The 16,221-nt window shown below is 40.6% G+C and overlaps 1 protein-coding gene across 2 annotated transcripts in view; it reads right to left on the bottom strand.

Moving 5' to 3' along the window:
* The window catches only part of CRIM1 (cysteine rich transmembrane BMP regulator 1), a 164,828-nt gene extending 149,608 nt beyond the window's left edge, over positions 1 to 15,220 (bottom strand). Inside the window, exon 1 of one of the 2 annotated variants that reach the window (XM_070734109.1) lies at positions 14,492 to 15,220. In XM_070734109.1, the coding sequence (XP_070590210.1) occupies positions 14,492 to 14,837 (346 nt within the window). In that variant the 5' untranslated portion in view covers positions 14,838 to 15,220. The remainder of the gene's footprint in view (positions 1 to 14,491) is intronic. The other variant, XM_070734110.1, reaches the window with a different exon arrangement.
* Between the last annotated feature and the right edge of the window lie 1,001 nt (positions 15,221 to 16,221).

Here is a 16,221-nt window from a genome sequence, read left to right as displayed (position 1 = left end):
ACTTAAAAATGGACACCTAACATTAAAAACATCATAAAAAAAGCACAACAAAAAATGTTCTTTCTGCGCCAACTCAGAAAATGTTCTTTCTGCGCCAAACTGCCCAAAGAGCTGCTGATTCAGTTCTACAGAGGAATTATTGAATCTGTCATCTGCACCTCTATAACCCGTCTGGTTTGGCTCAGCAACTAAACAAGACAGACAAAGACTTCAGAGGATAATTAGAACAGCAGAAAAAAACAATTGCTACTAACCTGTCTTCCATTGTCGACCTATATACTGCATGAGTCAAAAAGAGGGCTGAGAAAATATCTACAGATCCCTTACATCCTGGACATAAATTGTTTCAACTTCTACCCTCAAAATGACACTATAGGCTCTGCACGCCAGAACAAGAAGACACACAAGGATAGTTTTTCCCTGAATGCCATCATTCTGCTAAACAACTAATTCTCACAACACTGTCAAATTATCTACTAAGATTGTATTATTATTCTCATCCTTACTAGTACCTATCTCTTCACAATTACGGCTATATCCAAGTTGTCTGTAGCTTTACATTGTTTTTATTGTTTCCTAATATGATTTGATTGCTTATTAGTATCCTATGGCTAAGTATTATATCTTATGATTCTTGATGAATATATTTTATTTTCTCTTTATGTACATTGAGAGCATATGCACCAATGACAAATTTCTTGCGTGTCCAATCACACTTGGCCAATAAAATATTCTATTTTATTCTAATCTATATACAGTATTAATCAAAACTAGATTTAAGTTTTAATTTGTTTTTCCAGATAGCTATCTCTAGCAAAAAATAGTTTAGGCATCCTAAAATAGACATTGATATATCTTCCTCCCAGAGAGAGATATTGAATTATAAATACATAACAATAATTTTTAAGCAGAACTTCAGTGTTTTGTGAAACTATATTTTCCAGTGTAATACTTTGCTTTGTGTGGTCATTAGGTCTCCGCAACATCACGTGATTATGCTGCTTAGCAACAGCCATTGTGGCAATCCAGGTTATCAGTGTTATGCAAATCACTGAGGGTCATTAATGAAAACTTCATATAATTGTGACTTCTGACTTCCTACTAGCCTCAATGACTTTGCTTGTGGGAAACTGGGAGAGAAATAACAAATTGCAATCCCATGACTGTGGCAATATAAACAATTGCAACTTTGACAACCTATTGCACTCAGTGGGTCCTCAAATACTATTTAGCACTGTCACAAATTCATAGGACTGCATAGGACTGTACTTTGAGACACTTTGAAAATTTATTTCACTTCAACTATTTCTGTCTGCTGCATTTTTTTTTGTATTGGCATCCACAAGTAAGTAGATAAAATACTTTAAAAACTAAGTGCAAATCAAGCATGTTAAATCAAATTTTAAGCCATTTGGGTTAATGATTTTTCCCCAGAAAACCATATCAATAGTTATATTTAAAAATTATTAAATTACATAGTAGTTTTAACTTTTATTAGGTGGATGTTTTTCAAGACAAAAAAAATGATATTGCTCTTTTATTTGGTAATTGCAAGACATAAATAGAAAATATCAGTTAAGCTTATCTCATTGGCTCTGTATCTTAATATGAAAAGATAAAATATGTTTAGCAATCTAATAGTGATTCTTGGAGCATTGAAGGGTCTTGCGATAAAATAATGGCTATTACTATACTTTGTAATATTAGTTAAATTAATAGTATTAAATTAATATATACTCCAAGACTAGGAAGTACTAATACCACTACATAATGCCCTAGTCAAACCACACATGGAGTACTGGATTCAATTTTGGTCACATCACTACAAAAGGGACATAGGAACTCTGGAAAAGTTACAGAAGAGAGCAACCAAAATGATAAAGGGAATGGAAACCAAGATGTATGAAGAGAGGCTGTTGGAACTGGTCATGGATAGTGTTCTGCCGGGCTCTCTGATAGAAGCCTCCCGAAAATTCAAGGGTACAAATTTCAGACACACACACGTTTGAAAATTCAAAACAATGTTCTTTATCACAAAATTCAAAATAAACAAAGCACTCTTTTTGTATTGCAAAGAGCACTCTTCCCAAAACAACCAGGTAGTCTGTACAATTTCCCTTAAGCAGTCATTAAGTACTTAGCTAGCAGCTGTGAAGAAACTTCACACCCCTTCTTCTTTCAAGGAAGTGACACACACACACACACATACACACACATTGCTCTGCTTTGTTTTCAAAGGCGTGAAAAAGCAACAAAGTCCAGAAAACACAGGATTCCTGACGAACTCCAGATATTCTTCCACAACGTCCAAACCCACATGCCATTTATAGCAGCAGCCCTAATTACTGGAGCCCCACCCAAACACAGGTGGCCTCCCTTATTTCCTGTAATATGTTCTTACTTGGTCTCTTCCACGCATAATTCTGCACTTGCGTGGGTCCAAAATGTCATCATCTGAATCAATGGAAGATAAGGGAGATTGACTGCTTGGGCTGTGTGCCAAGCCCTCCTCTGCCAAGTCACTCCCACCTTCTTCTTCGTCAGAGGAAACTAAACTATTAACTGATTCTGTCGGCAATAACACAGACCTGTGACATGTTGAAGTTTCCCCTGCATCCACCTCTCCATTCCCTGGAGCAGGAGCTGGGCCAGAGCCAACCACAACAGATAGTCTAGCAAAAAGGTAGGCCAGAGGGGACAGGATAGCAGTATACAGGTACTTGAAGGGCTGACACAGAGAGGAGAGAGTCACATTATTTTCCAGGGACCAGTGGGCCAGACCAGGAGCAATGGATGGAAACTGTCTAAGGAGAGATTCAACCTTGAAATAAGGAAGAACTTTCTGACTGTGAGGGAGATCAACCAGTGGAATGCCCTGCCAGAAGAAATTGTGAATGGCCCAACACTCAACATATTAAAAAAGAGATTGGACTGCCATCTGACTGGGGTGGTGTAGGATCTCCTGTTTGAGCAGGGGGTTGGATTAGATCCCTTTCAACTCTAATAATAAATAAATAAATATAAACAGTTTCAATACAATTTTTTTTAAAAATCAAAATTTTAACAAATTCATTCAGACAGAATCTTGTCAATACCTAAAGAACAAGCCCACATAACTACAAATGAGTCGCAATATCATGTTCCCATTAAGCTTTCCATTACAGAAGGCACATTTAGCTATATAATTATATATTAAGCTGTGGTGGTGCAGTGGTTAGAATGCAGTATAGCAGGTTATTTCTGCTGACTGCCAGTAATTCGGGAATTCAAGTCTCTCAGTGGCTCAAGGTTGTCTCAGCCTTCCACCTTTCCGAGGACGATAAAATGAGAACCCATATTGTTGGGGGCAATTTACTATAAACTGCTTAGAGAGAGTTATAAAGCACTGTGAAGCAGTATATAAGTGCTATTGCTATATACATGTCTTAACACTGTCTCATCAATTTTAGCAATAACAGATAAATGAATGAAACTTATTATAAATGTACAGAACATTAAATTAAAGCAAGAGCTACCCATAGAAATTATATAAAATCACTAAAGGTTCATTCTGATAACTATGACTATATTAGTATGAGTATCAAATCACACTAGAAAGGATTTTGGCATTCTCTATTTGCAGTGTGACAGTTAATAATAGCATGAATCAACATCTGCCAATCTCATTTTCTGAATCAGTCATTGAAAAAGGTTTCATGCTTAGGCTTAGACATATGTTCTTTTCTACCCAAAATCAAGTTTGGGAGAACCAGCATCAATTTATTAAACATCCAAAATTCAAAAGAAATTATTGGTACTTTAGTACCAACATCCAAGAATCTTGATGACTGACCCAAAAGAACCCTTACTGCTTGTCAGAGTTTCAGTCAAATATTCTGTTTAAAGTATTTTTGTGTATGTCTATGTGCTGAATAGGAAAGATAAGTTGGTTGTGCTTAATTCCCACTGAAATTAATGGGACATTGTCAATCGGAAATTGTTCTTATATTTAAATTTAGTAGCTGGAAGAGTAGAATTGTGCAGGGAGCCAGAACGCATAGTTATAGTTGATTGGTTGGAGAGTGCTGCTCCTACATTATGCAATCTGTGCTGTGATTGGTTGCTTTAGGTATGGAGGGGGAGTTTCTCTTTCCCCCCGCCTTTTTCTCTTCTACGTGCTCTGTATGCTCTGTGATTTAACTCACGATGCTCCTGTTTGCCTGACCATCTTATTTGCTATAAATATAGATGCAAAATGTATTTATTTGTATAAAACTACAAGTTAATGCTAGTGTCTCTGACTTCATTTGGACACCTGATGCGCAATTCCCTGACGGAAACTAAGGAGCAATATTGAATCCAGATTGTATTTACATGCTTGCAATTGGAATCAGAAAAGGAACAAAAGTCTTTCTAACATTTTTATTACATGGATTGAAATGGAATCACAGAAAAGTGTCAAAGTAATGAAGAGAGAATACAATTATGATTGCAACTGAAGCACTTCACTGGCTATCGGAAAATGAAATATGGAATATTTGTTCACTTGAGAGTTTGGGAAATCACAGCAATAGCACTTAGACTTACAGTATATACTGCTCCATAGTGCTTTTAAAGCCCTTTCTAAGCAGTTTACAGTCAGCATATTGCCCCCAACAACCTGGGTCCTCATTTTACCAACCTCAGAAGGATGGAAGGTTGAATCAACCTTGAGCCGGTGAGATTTGAACTGCCAAACTGCAGCTAGTAGGCCTGCAGTGCTACACCCTAACCACTGTGACTCCTCTCCTCTCATCCTCCTTCCAATCTAAAGGTTTTAAATGTCAAAAGGTTGCATGGCACTAAAAGGTTTGTAATACAATCAACTGTGTAATAGAAACATGTAAAATAATATTGAAACAACATTACTGGATTTTGTAAACAGCAAAAAGCATGCCGAGATATTGTTCTTGGCTCTTCAAAATTGCAAATTGCCGGATGTTGCCAGATCCTGGACATGCATGCACTGGAATTACTGTCACCTACTCTTAGTAATCCTCGTAACTGGCAGGAAGAAGCTTCTTTGTAATGTTAGCAGCTTTCTTCCCAAGTAAGTATATATCATTAACCAAGATTTGTAAATAGCCATTTGCCTCTTCACCTGTGTAAAGTATGAATCATCTCTGCAAAACCATGCATAGAATGTCTGTAAATCAAGTACATGTTGATTCATTTTGCTATATAAAGCAATGCATCAGATTGACTAGGAAGCACCCATCACAAAAGAAATAAACATCAACTGGGTGGATTCTTCTCACCTAGGACCCTGAATTTAATTGAGTTCTGTGACCAGGTCCTTAAGCAGAAATGTTCTTAAGAAGAAGCAATTTTTCCCATAGGAATCAATGTAAAAGCATTTAATGCGTGCAAACCCCTTAGAAAAAAATAAAAGCTCAGAATTTGGGTGGGAGGAGGAGGAAGAAGAGGAGGAGGAGAGTTACTGCTGAAGGAAGAAGATGAGGTGAGGGGAATCAAAAAAAGTCCAAAACTTTAAGGCTTAAAAAAAAGGGGGACTCTGAGGCGGTGAGGAGCACGCGCCTCCAATACACCTGGTGCGAGACTGCCTCCCATACACAGGGAGGCAGCCTCACACCAGATGTAGCTGCTGATAGCTGCTGCTATCTGCTGCCTCTTCCTTCCCATGCTGGAGGGCTCCCCTATCCTCTCGCTCGCTCGCTTTGTAGCCTGCGCCTTTCCTTTGCTGTGGTGACTCCTCAGCTGCCCAGAGCGAAGGGAGCGTTTCTTTTCTCTGGGCACTGGCAGAGGTTTATTCCCTCTCCAAGCGCCCAGAGAAAGGAAAATGCTTTGTTCGCTCTAGACTGCCAAAGCCTCCTTAAGTGTCACCGAAAGGCTCCTCTGGCAGCCCGAGATGGCCAGGATTAAAGGGGGAATGGCAGGAAACTGGCCGGGCCTTTGTGCCGCTCTCAAATTTCCTGGGAAATTTTTCTGGGCTTGGATTCTTAAGTAGAAAATGGTTCTTAAGAAGAGGCAAAAAAATATTGAACACCCGGTTCTTATCTAGAAAAGTTCTTAAGGAGAGGCGTTCTTAAGTAGAGGTACCACTGTATACTGAAAGAACAAAGCTGCATACATACAGAGAATCACAGCTCATCCAAAATTTCACTTCTAACAATGACTAACCAGATGTTTTTGGAATGATTGCAGGCAGAAAATAAAGTCACACTTCTTCATCACTGCTTCTTCCAGTATTTGTAGGTAGCTGGCTCCAGACTAAGCAGTAACATTCAGTCTTGTAGAGGCAAAGAAAATTCTTGACTATTTTATTACATGTTGACTGTACCGCCCCTCCCAATCATTTTCTGTTCTAACCAGAGCAACCAATTTTTTTTAGTTCACAGCACCCTTATTATTACAAAGTTATGATACTGCAAAATGACATCACAAAACCCCTGGGCTGTCACAGAACATAGTTTGCAATTTCTCTTTGCAGAATCCATGCCGATTATTGTGCAGCAAGATGTGTGCAACGTTATGTGCTATGTTATTTCTTGTCCTTTTGGTCTGCTATTTTATGTTCTTTATTTGTCAGAGTTGGATACCATTCATCTGAAATGAAGAATGGCTCTGGGTAATGTAAAAATAGCAGCATAAATACCTAAAACCACATAAAAATATAAAAAAAAAACAAAAAAAGTTAGATAAAAACAAAAAATAAGTTAAAAGGTGAGGGTTAGGCCATAAAAAACCCCAAGTATCCCACGGTTGTGTGCTCCTCAGTAAAGCCTGTGGGTTGGCAGAGCCTTGCTTTCAAATTCTTTCAAAAGGACCAGGATAGTGGGGATCTGCCTTATATCTGTATGGAAGGTATTCTAGAGCAGTATTTCCCAACCTTGGCAACTTGAAGATATTTGGACTTCAACTCCCAGAATTCCCCAACCAGCATTCGCTGGCTGGGGAATTCTGGGAGTTGAAGTCCAAATATCTTCAAGTTGCCAGGGTTGGGAAACACTGTTCTAGAGGGTGGGGACAGTGACAGAGAAAGCTTTCTCCCTGGACCTCACCAGTTGAAATTATTTAATTGATAGGGTCTATAACAGGGATGACAAATCTTTTTTTCCTCAGGTGCTGAAATAGTGCACGTGTAAGCACGTGTATTCAATACCCCACCATGTGCCTACAGTCCCTCATTTCCTGACTTACAGTGGGCCCCATAGGCCCATTTTTCACCCTCCCCAGGCTCCAGGGGCTCTCATGGAGCTTGGGGATGGCAAAAATGCCCTTTCTGCCTTCCTGGAGGCCAAAAGGGCCCTCCAAGCCTCCGTGAGAGCCAAAAATCAGCTGGCAGGCAGCCATATGTGCGCTGGATATGAGCTAGGGCAATGGCTTGCATGCCAGCAAATATGGCTCCATGTGCCACCTGTGGCACGCGTGCCATAGGTTTGCCATCACATGTCTATAACCTCCTTGACAATCTATGTGCTGATGTGATAAAGAGGAGATGATTTCTCAGGTAATCTGGCCCCATGCCTTATAGAAATTTAAAGGAAATAACTAATGACTGGGAACTGGACCCAGAAGCAAACATAGGTCCTGTAGTAAAACCATTACATGTGCCATCCTTGAGGCATTCATAATTTCTCAGGCAGCTGCTTCTGGATACTCTTCAAGGGTAAAGCTGTGTAGAGCATATTGCAATTGTTCATTAGGACATGACTAGGTCTTCTTAACATTCTGGTCTACTGTCTAATAACTTTGAAGCAAACTCAAGAGTGTCCTTAGAGCTCGGACTGAATTGAAGAACAAGGGACTGTTGACAGGGAGGTGGTCCTAAGCAAACCAACATTAATTGTTCCTACACCATCAAACTGGGAATAATTTAACTCTAAAATAGCCAGGATTTTAGGGCTGTTTGGAAATATAGCAGGGTAGTCCTTATGTCCAGGTGGTCATTCCAAATGATCACCATCTTGGAGAAACTTGACACCAGGGTCCCTGAAGCTGATATTCCCTCAACAGCAGGTTTTTATTATATTCTCTGTTCTCAATTTCAGTGGATGGCTAATTTTCCCCAGAGCAGATGGTCTTGGAGATGCCATGCAGGCTTATAATGTAACAACTAGCACTTTGAATTCAACCTAGAAGATAATAATCAGCAAATACATCTTCTACAGTACATATCATGTGGTCAAACTTGGATGACACTTCACTCCCAACAGTTTCATAGGGAATGGTCCTAGGAAAGGGAAAAACCTTCTATTTTGAGTAGAATCAATATTCAGAAAGCAGAACCACTGCAGAAGTGTCATATACAGTATTCCTAATCCTTTCAGCCAAGTCCAGAAAGCTATCATGATCAATGGAACTGAAAACTGCTAGAAGGATACCAGGCCCAAGAAAGCCTTATTCCCTTGTCTCACTTTGGCCACATGTTACCTACATGGGTTACCAATGCTGTCAATCTATTAAGATGACTGACCATATTGACTGGGTTAATTTTGCTTTAGTTGCAATTTCTCTCATGAGAAGTTAATATAAGCTCAAGTATTTCTCCCATATCTTTCCACAGTAGGGACAGAAACAAAGAACTCTTAATTTTCACTGCTGAAAATCCACTGCTCTTTTTGAGCATCCTGTTCACTCCTTTGCTATCATGTCTCAACACTTTATATTTAAAAATATTCTTATTGTTCCATTTTGTGTCCTTTGCCCTTCGTGTTTGCATATCTTTGGCTTGTCTGGTCCAACTTTCATTACATCACCACTTCATTTTTTTAAAAATAAAAAGCATTTTAAATCAGTTATACATAAAACTAAGAATAATTTCTCTATGTAATATCATTTCCTACTTTACTGTAATCTTCAAATAGCTTATCTTTAATACTGCTATCATGGTAGATAAGACAATCACCTCCATCTCTCTCTCTCTCTCTCTCACACACACACACCTATAAATAAATAGTACCTAAAACAATTCAAGCTGTACTTTCTCACAGCAGTACAAAATTTGCCTGGCCTCATTCTATGAAAAAAATACAACCCTCCTACATGAAACCAAAAAAAGTTTCACTGACCTAGTTATGCAGTATTATACTATTAATATTCAGTTTAAGTGTCTATATATAGGAAAAGAGTGAATTAAACATACAAACTAATACATGAAGTCTAACCAGCCCTATAGATCATACCTAAAGTATATAAATGATTATAGAAACAGATATTATATTCTTCAAACCACTGTATCATATAATTGGAGCAATCTCCTAACATAACATTCTTTAAAATCATAGAAATACACAACATTCATGTTCCTCCTTCTTTTAGTTTCCACAACTTTATCACACAACTCAAGCAAACATAAGGAGCTGCAAAAATTAGACTGCTAAAAGAAAGTGTCCAAAAAGGAGGCACAATCATACATATGATATGAAATGCTTGCATCTACCACTGTTTGTCTTTTAACTGCCTTGTTCAAATTATTATAATATAAACTAATATTGTACTCCCAGGACTAACTCTTGTTTTAAACAATCTTTGCTATCTAGCACCCTTCATGGAACATGATATACAGTGTATGTGTCACATTTTTTTTTTAAAAGTGTAAGATGTTTTGATACAGATGATAAAATCTTTCAAATGCAATTTGAAAAATGAAGTTTTAAGTAAATTAAGTTGCTTTCCACACATACAATTTGTAGCTTCATGGCACAAAATATGAATACACACTTCTGAGAGCCTCATTTGTATCCTATTTTTGAAATGATTCTATTGCAATATGTAAAAAATGGGAACATGGGGAGTTTATTAAAGCCCATATAACCATGTTGAAAATCAAATATAAAAAGCAGCTACAAGCAAATACAAGCAAAGAGAATAGGGAAAAAAAACCTAAGCCTGAACATTCAATACAGAGCCTGAAAGTGTTCTAAATATTGCAAACAGTATTCACACAAAAGATGCAGAGAGCTTAAGCCAGAATGATTTCATAGCAAACAGATTTGCCTGAACAGGCTGCCTCATAATCCTGCCAGTTTTTTAAAAAATAAATGTTGCTTTATCTAGAGTTTTTGCTTAGAGAGAGCCATATCAGCAGTCATCTGCAATAGAACACATTAACAATTGCAGAATGTTTAATGACTTTAGCAATATTTAAATCCACACCATTTTGATAACTTATATATCTTTATAAATAGCTAAGTATGATAATGTAAACAAATTTTTGGGAGTTTTGCACAAAACAAATACATTTAATTCTATTATAAGGATAAAGATATAAAGACTTTCACCAACTTTACAGATCTCAATTTCCCTAGGAATGTAATTATAATATCAGTTTTGGAATCACTATGATTTTCACCACTTAAATTTCCAAGGTTTTAGCTTTTCCTTGGAAAAGTAATCTGAAATGACATTTGCTTGCCTGTTTCAAAGAAAAGAAAAGAAAAATCAAACAGATCAAACATATAAATTATCATTTCACCAACAAAAGAAAATTACAGCTCTTTAGACATCTGACCCATTCATTATAGTGGAGGGTAAGTATGAGAAAACAACTGAATCATCCATAGTTACACTATCTTTAAATGGAAATTAATTGAGACTGCAGAATATAGGCACAATGTTAATTCAATGCAATGATCTCTAACAGCTATCACATCAACGTAATTCTAATTCCATGTTTACTTTTAGATCATTTTTCAATATCCAAGTTTGAATATACTTTATTAGTCAGACCCAGACATATGCCTTATTCCTCAACCTTAGGAATGGTGCAACATATACCAATACTTTTACCAAAAGGAACAAAAATCCATTTATGTCATAAAATTATAACTGAATCCTGGATATACCCAATTAAAGTTGAAGTAAACGAGTTCTGAATATGTGGACTGTCTCTTTGACAACAGCCAATTTCCAGGTTAAAGACTGGAACTTAAGTTTTCCTAGGTAGGAAAAACCGAATGTGATGATACATCCTGGAAACCAGCTGATGCATTGCTCAAATAATAATAATAATAATAATAATAATAATGGATACTCACATGGTGATTTTAAAAAATGCACCCAACACTTACTTTATTTTAATGCAATGAAGACTCTCTACATGTTTCCAGAAGATACGGTGTGTATATGCTTTTCTAACCTTCATTTCTGAATTATGAAAATGTACCAAGTTGTATTAAAAAGAGTTGGTTTCAGAACAAGGACCCTATGACTTCAATGATTGGGAGAAAAATCTAAACATTTTCTTAGTATATTTGGGGCAGATGCTGAGTATTTTAATGAAAGTCATGGCAAATTCTTTCAGTGTTCTGTTGATACATGTTTCACTGAGAAACACTATTTGGTTGTTTAATCTAGAGGGTTCCCCCCCCCCTCCAAATTGCTATACTCAACATCCTTCTTCTAATCTAAGGGAATATCATCTCGTCTTTATTATTTTAAGGTTATTCTTTATCACTAGTAATATGAAGCTGTTTCCACAAAAAGTATATTTGTTCAATAATTTAGCAAATTAAATTATAGATGCCAATATGAACACATTTCCTTTGGAATTTGATCACACATACAAAATAACAATAATATTAACAGCTGCCAGAATCTGACCCAACTGCCATCTGAGCTTATCCTACTATTGGCAGAAAGATGCTATTTCATATTTATACAAAATATGCAAAGCAAATGTAGTGTACATCACCACCCTCTAATTAAACTACGAGCATACGAAATACTTTCAATTATGTTCAGCATTCCTGTCACAAAAATCCAGTTTTCACTAGATTTGAGGCAAGTATACATATTTGTCTTAAACAGTAACTTATTGGCTGAATCCAGAAACATAGTTTAATGTCAGATTGTCACGAAATCTTTCAAAGGTTTTTTTTTTTTAAAGTTCTACATACTGACCAGTAGGGGTCATTTCAGCACAAAAATTATAACAGGATAAACTGACTCAAAGAACTTTCTCTGTGGAAACACAAGACCTATTCTTTTGAGGTAAACAGGCTTTTTATCCATACACAATATTCATGACAAGAGTGTTCCCAATTTTGAAAGATGTTTAATTAATAGACGAATAGCAAGTAATTCATCCAACAACTTTAATATAATTGTTGGCACTTTCAACAGACTTCAAAACTAACGTTCTTATCTACAAGCTCAATCATATAGACAAGTTGCAAAATCCAAAGTTAGCTACAATTACGAAGAGCTTAGCCGAATTCATCATTTAAAGCTTTGAAGATGAAACTAGTTATGTAAGTAAGCTATTTATCTGGAAATAGCTTGGTTAATTTCTGCAGGTTGTATTATTGGAGAAGTTGGGACAGGAAAAGCTGGGATAAATATTACATTTCTGTCACTGCCCGAAGTCTCATCTCTAGAGATTACCTGTGCTATTTGCTGCAGGGGAATGCCAGATACAAACTAACAACTGAAGTCCAGCAATCAAATACATTACTTTTAAACAGCTATTAAAACTGTCAAAAACCTCTGAACTAAAATGAAGTAGTGTGTTGAGGTGTTATGGCAGAATTTGCTCTAGCATAAACATTCTCTTTAGTTACTCATAAACATGTACTTTCCATTACAGCCATTTCATTCAGCTCAAGATGCTTGTAACTCCTTTAAGTTTAAAACTTCCATGCAAAAGAATCACAACCCTAAGCAAGTTATTAAAACTCTGATAGGTCTATCCTGATAGCTCTCATCTTGCCAATTAAAATAAACTGAAGCACACACCTGTACTTTAAAAAAAGGGCATCTCAGCTACAAAACCAAGGTTAAAATAAATTGTAGTGGCTGCCCCAAAGGATAAATCTGGACATTTTTAGGGATGAAAGGGAATAAAAAATTCTTTAAATTATGCATGGCTGGGAGTGTTTAGATGACTTTCCTGCCATTTTTTTTTTCCAGAGGAATTTTTGAGCTCTCTGCAGCCCTCTTGTGGATCATTCTTATAGAAGGGAAATGGAAAAGGAATTTTCCATAAAAAGATTATGGTTGTCATATGCACTACTATATTCCCGTAGACTTCCGAATGAAAAGTTATAGTGGAGAGACTGAATACTCACACGCAATTTGGGCAGACAGCTTAGCAGACAAAATATTTAGATGTTTCCAATTATGTTCATTATAAATACAAAAAATGTGATCTATACAGAGGGGGGGGAGCTATATAATACATCTCTTTTTTTCCTGAAGAAATGAAAAGAAATGATAGATGGTTCTTTCCCTCATCCCAGCAAACAAGTATGCAACTGGGCAATCGCTCTTTCCAACCTTTCTTGGGAGCAGAACTGCAAAATAATTTGAATAAAGGAAGCTTATTTATTAAGGAAGATTAAAACGGCAGGACACCCTTCAGCACCACAACGAGGTAAAAGTTAAGTTCCACATGACCACCCGGATCAATAACCAACTGCTTCAGGCACACGGATTGGAAAAAAGTCAGTCGATTGCACAGCCCTCTGCATTCAAAGTAAGCCTGTTGGCGTTTTTCGGTTGTTTAAAAAGCCCAGCAAAGGAAAGAAACGAAGTCAGAGGGAACGCAACCTATGTACAAAAATCAACATTTTTTTTTGTATTCACACTACAAAAACCCGCTTTATTTTTGCGGTCCAATTAAAATCCATCTTGAAACCTAACACCGATGAAAACAGCAAGGAAAAGGCGCGGGGGGGGGGGAGAAGGAAGGGGGTGGCAGAGTAAAAGAGGAAACAGGAGAACCAAACACCCTCCAGTGCTTGGAAACATGCGCGCACCACTATCAGCGTCTTTCCCCTCTCCCCTTTATTCTTTAAAAAAAAATTAAATAGTGGAGACTATACATACATACGTACATACATATATATTTAATTCTATACTATTCTATTATATATATATATATATATATATATATATATACACACACACACACACACACACACACACTATATATATAATAGACTAGTATAGAATTAAATATATATATTCAGCAAAAATATGTGATCGATATATATATATATATAATGTATTCTATACTACTCTCCCTTTTCACTATCAGCAAAAATATGTTGCACAAACACACACACAGAGGAAGGGAGGGAGAGAGGGAGAGGACCATAGACCAATGGAAAATATTTCTTGGAAGGAAGAGACGGACACGCCAGATTCGAAGCAGCCACCACCTTTCCTTGAAATTTCGCGAGCGGTTTTCAAGGTAGTCCCCAGCTGCACTACACCCCGATTGTGCGTCGGAAAAATGGAGAGGCTGGAAAGAAAACTGCGAAGCGCCCCTAATGGGGGGACGGAAAGGGTGGTCATATAAGCGTCACGCCAGTGGGGTTTTTTCACGGGGTCCTTTTCCTCTCCCGGGGCAGAAGAACCCCGCAACACTAGCAAGCCATGCGCGCTGCTTTCGGGCTCCTGGCTCCCGCGCGGGAGGGAGAGAGGGGGGGGGGAGGCGGAGCGGCTACCCGCCCCGGGGACCGGAGCAATAAGACGGCGATCTTCCGCGTTTGTTTGTTTCTTTTACCTTCGCAGACGCCCGCTTCGTACTCGGTGAGGGAATCTCCGTTGAGCGGCGGGCGGATCACACAGCGAAGCCCGCGGTCGCAGGCGCCGTGGAGCCCGAAGAAGCCGCCGCAGCTCTCGTTGCGCTGCCGGGCGCAGATGAAGCAGCAGCCGCAGATGTCCATAACGACGCCGCCGGGGCAGTTCTTGGGCTCCTCGCACCTGGACTCGTCGCAAGGCAGGCAGACGAAAGCCCGCGTGCCGGGCGTCCCCGGGAGCACCAGCAGCGCCAGGAGCAGCAGCCACCCTTCGGCCGAGGGCCAGTCGCCGCCGACACCCCGACGCCTCCGCCCCGCGGCTAGGGACATCGCGGCCAGGGCCGAGGCAGCCCTCGCGAGTCCGCTCGCACTCCCCGAGCCCGGCGCCGAGCAAACCCAGCCGCGCTGCGGCGACCGCGAACGAGACGCGGAGCTCTGCCTCCTCCGGCTGCTGGTCCCAGGGACAAAAAAAAAGTTTCCTGCCGCCGACCAAGCAGCTCCGCGGTCCAGCCGAAGTTCTCCTCGAAGCGGGTGGGCCCAAGAAAGTCGGCTCCTCCGGTCGGCTCCTCTCCCTCCGGGGTGGTGGGAAGCTCCGGGGCGCTCCCGCGCAAGCCGCTACGCAGCTAAGTCTTATAACGGAGAGCCAAAGCGAACGGCAGCACCTTCGCCAAACAACTCACTCGCCCGACTCCCGGACTCTGCGCCTTCTCCCAGCTCCCCAACGTTTTTACTCCCGCCCTCGGCTGCTCCGCGGTCATTGGACGGCCGCTCCGCCGGCTCTGCCTCCGACCCCTTTCTCGGGCGCTGATTGGGCGCTCTCCGCCGCCTCGGCCCGCCCCTTCGGCCCACCCTTTACTTTCTTCCGAGAGGCGCCGCAGTTCGGGCCCTACGGCGCTTGGCTTTCCTCTCACCTCGCGCTCTGTTCCCCGCCTCCCCTCCGCTGCCCGTGGCTTTGAGGGTTGGCGAGACGGGCAGGGAGACCCGGAGAGCGCCCCCCCACCCCGCGGAGGTTCCAGCGGGTTTGCCCCAGGCGAGCCGGGTGGGAGGGGCGCTATTTAAACCGAGGGCAGCTTTCTGGTGTGGGAAGAGAAGGAGCAGAAACGGGGTGTGTGTGGGGGAACGGGGTGTGCGGGTGTGGCCGAAGCGAAAGGAAAACCCGACGGCTGCTGCGACGGGTATCCTGAGCAACTGGAGGCGTCCAGGCTCGGGCATCACAGGGATGAGAGGTGGTTCTCCTCAGCCCGGCTTGCGCGCCAAGAAGGGACGCCCGCAGGTGAAAAGCGCCTAGGCAGCCTCTGTATTCTTTACAAGGCAGCCTCGGCGCGCTTGGGCACTCGACCCCCACATCCTTCTCCCGATTGGCGGAATGCTTCTCTTGGAGATGCTGAACCCGCCAGAAAGGGAGAAAGAAGCCCGACGGCCCCGTGGTCGTGGTGGTCCTCCCTTGCTGAAAACCGCGTGTGCCGGCTTGCTGTGTGGCGACGGCGTCTGGGTGTCGCAGGAGGCTGGCCTCAGTCAGCGCAGCCCACCCTCCACAGCGCACAGGCGACGGAGCAGATGGAGGCCGCCACGAATTTTAAGTTTGGAGGAAGAGCTGGGGGTGGGGAGGGCGGGCAGCAGGTGGGTTATTGCCAGAACAGGTGCTGTTCCCTTGGTGTTAGCTTCCAGGGATGGGGTTAAAAGTCGCAGCAGACTGCGGGCAGCTTTATTTAGC

The sequence above is a fragment of the Erythrolamprus reginae genome, chromosome 1 (assembly GCF_031021105.1).
Source record: "Erythrolamprus reginae isolate rEryReg1 chromosome 1, rEryReg1.hap1, whole genome shotgun sequence".
In the NCBI taxonomy this organism is placed as follows: Eukaryota; Metazoa; Chordata; class Lepidosauria; order Squamata; family Dipsadidae; genus Erythrolamprus; species Erythrolamprus reginae.
This window is presented reverse-complemented; position numbering and strand designations above follow the sequence as displayed.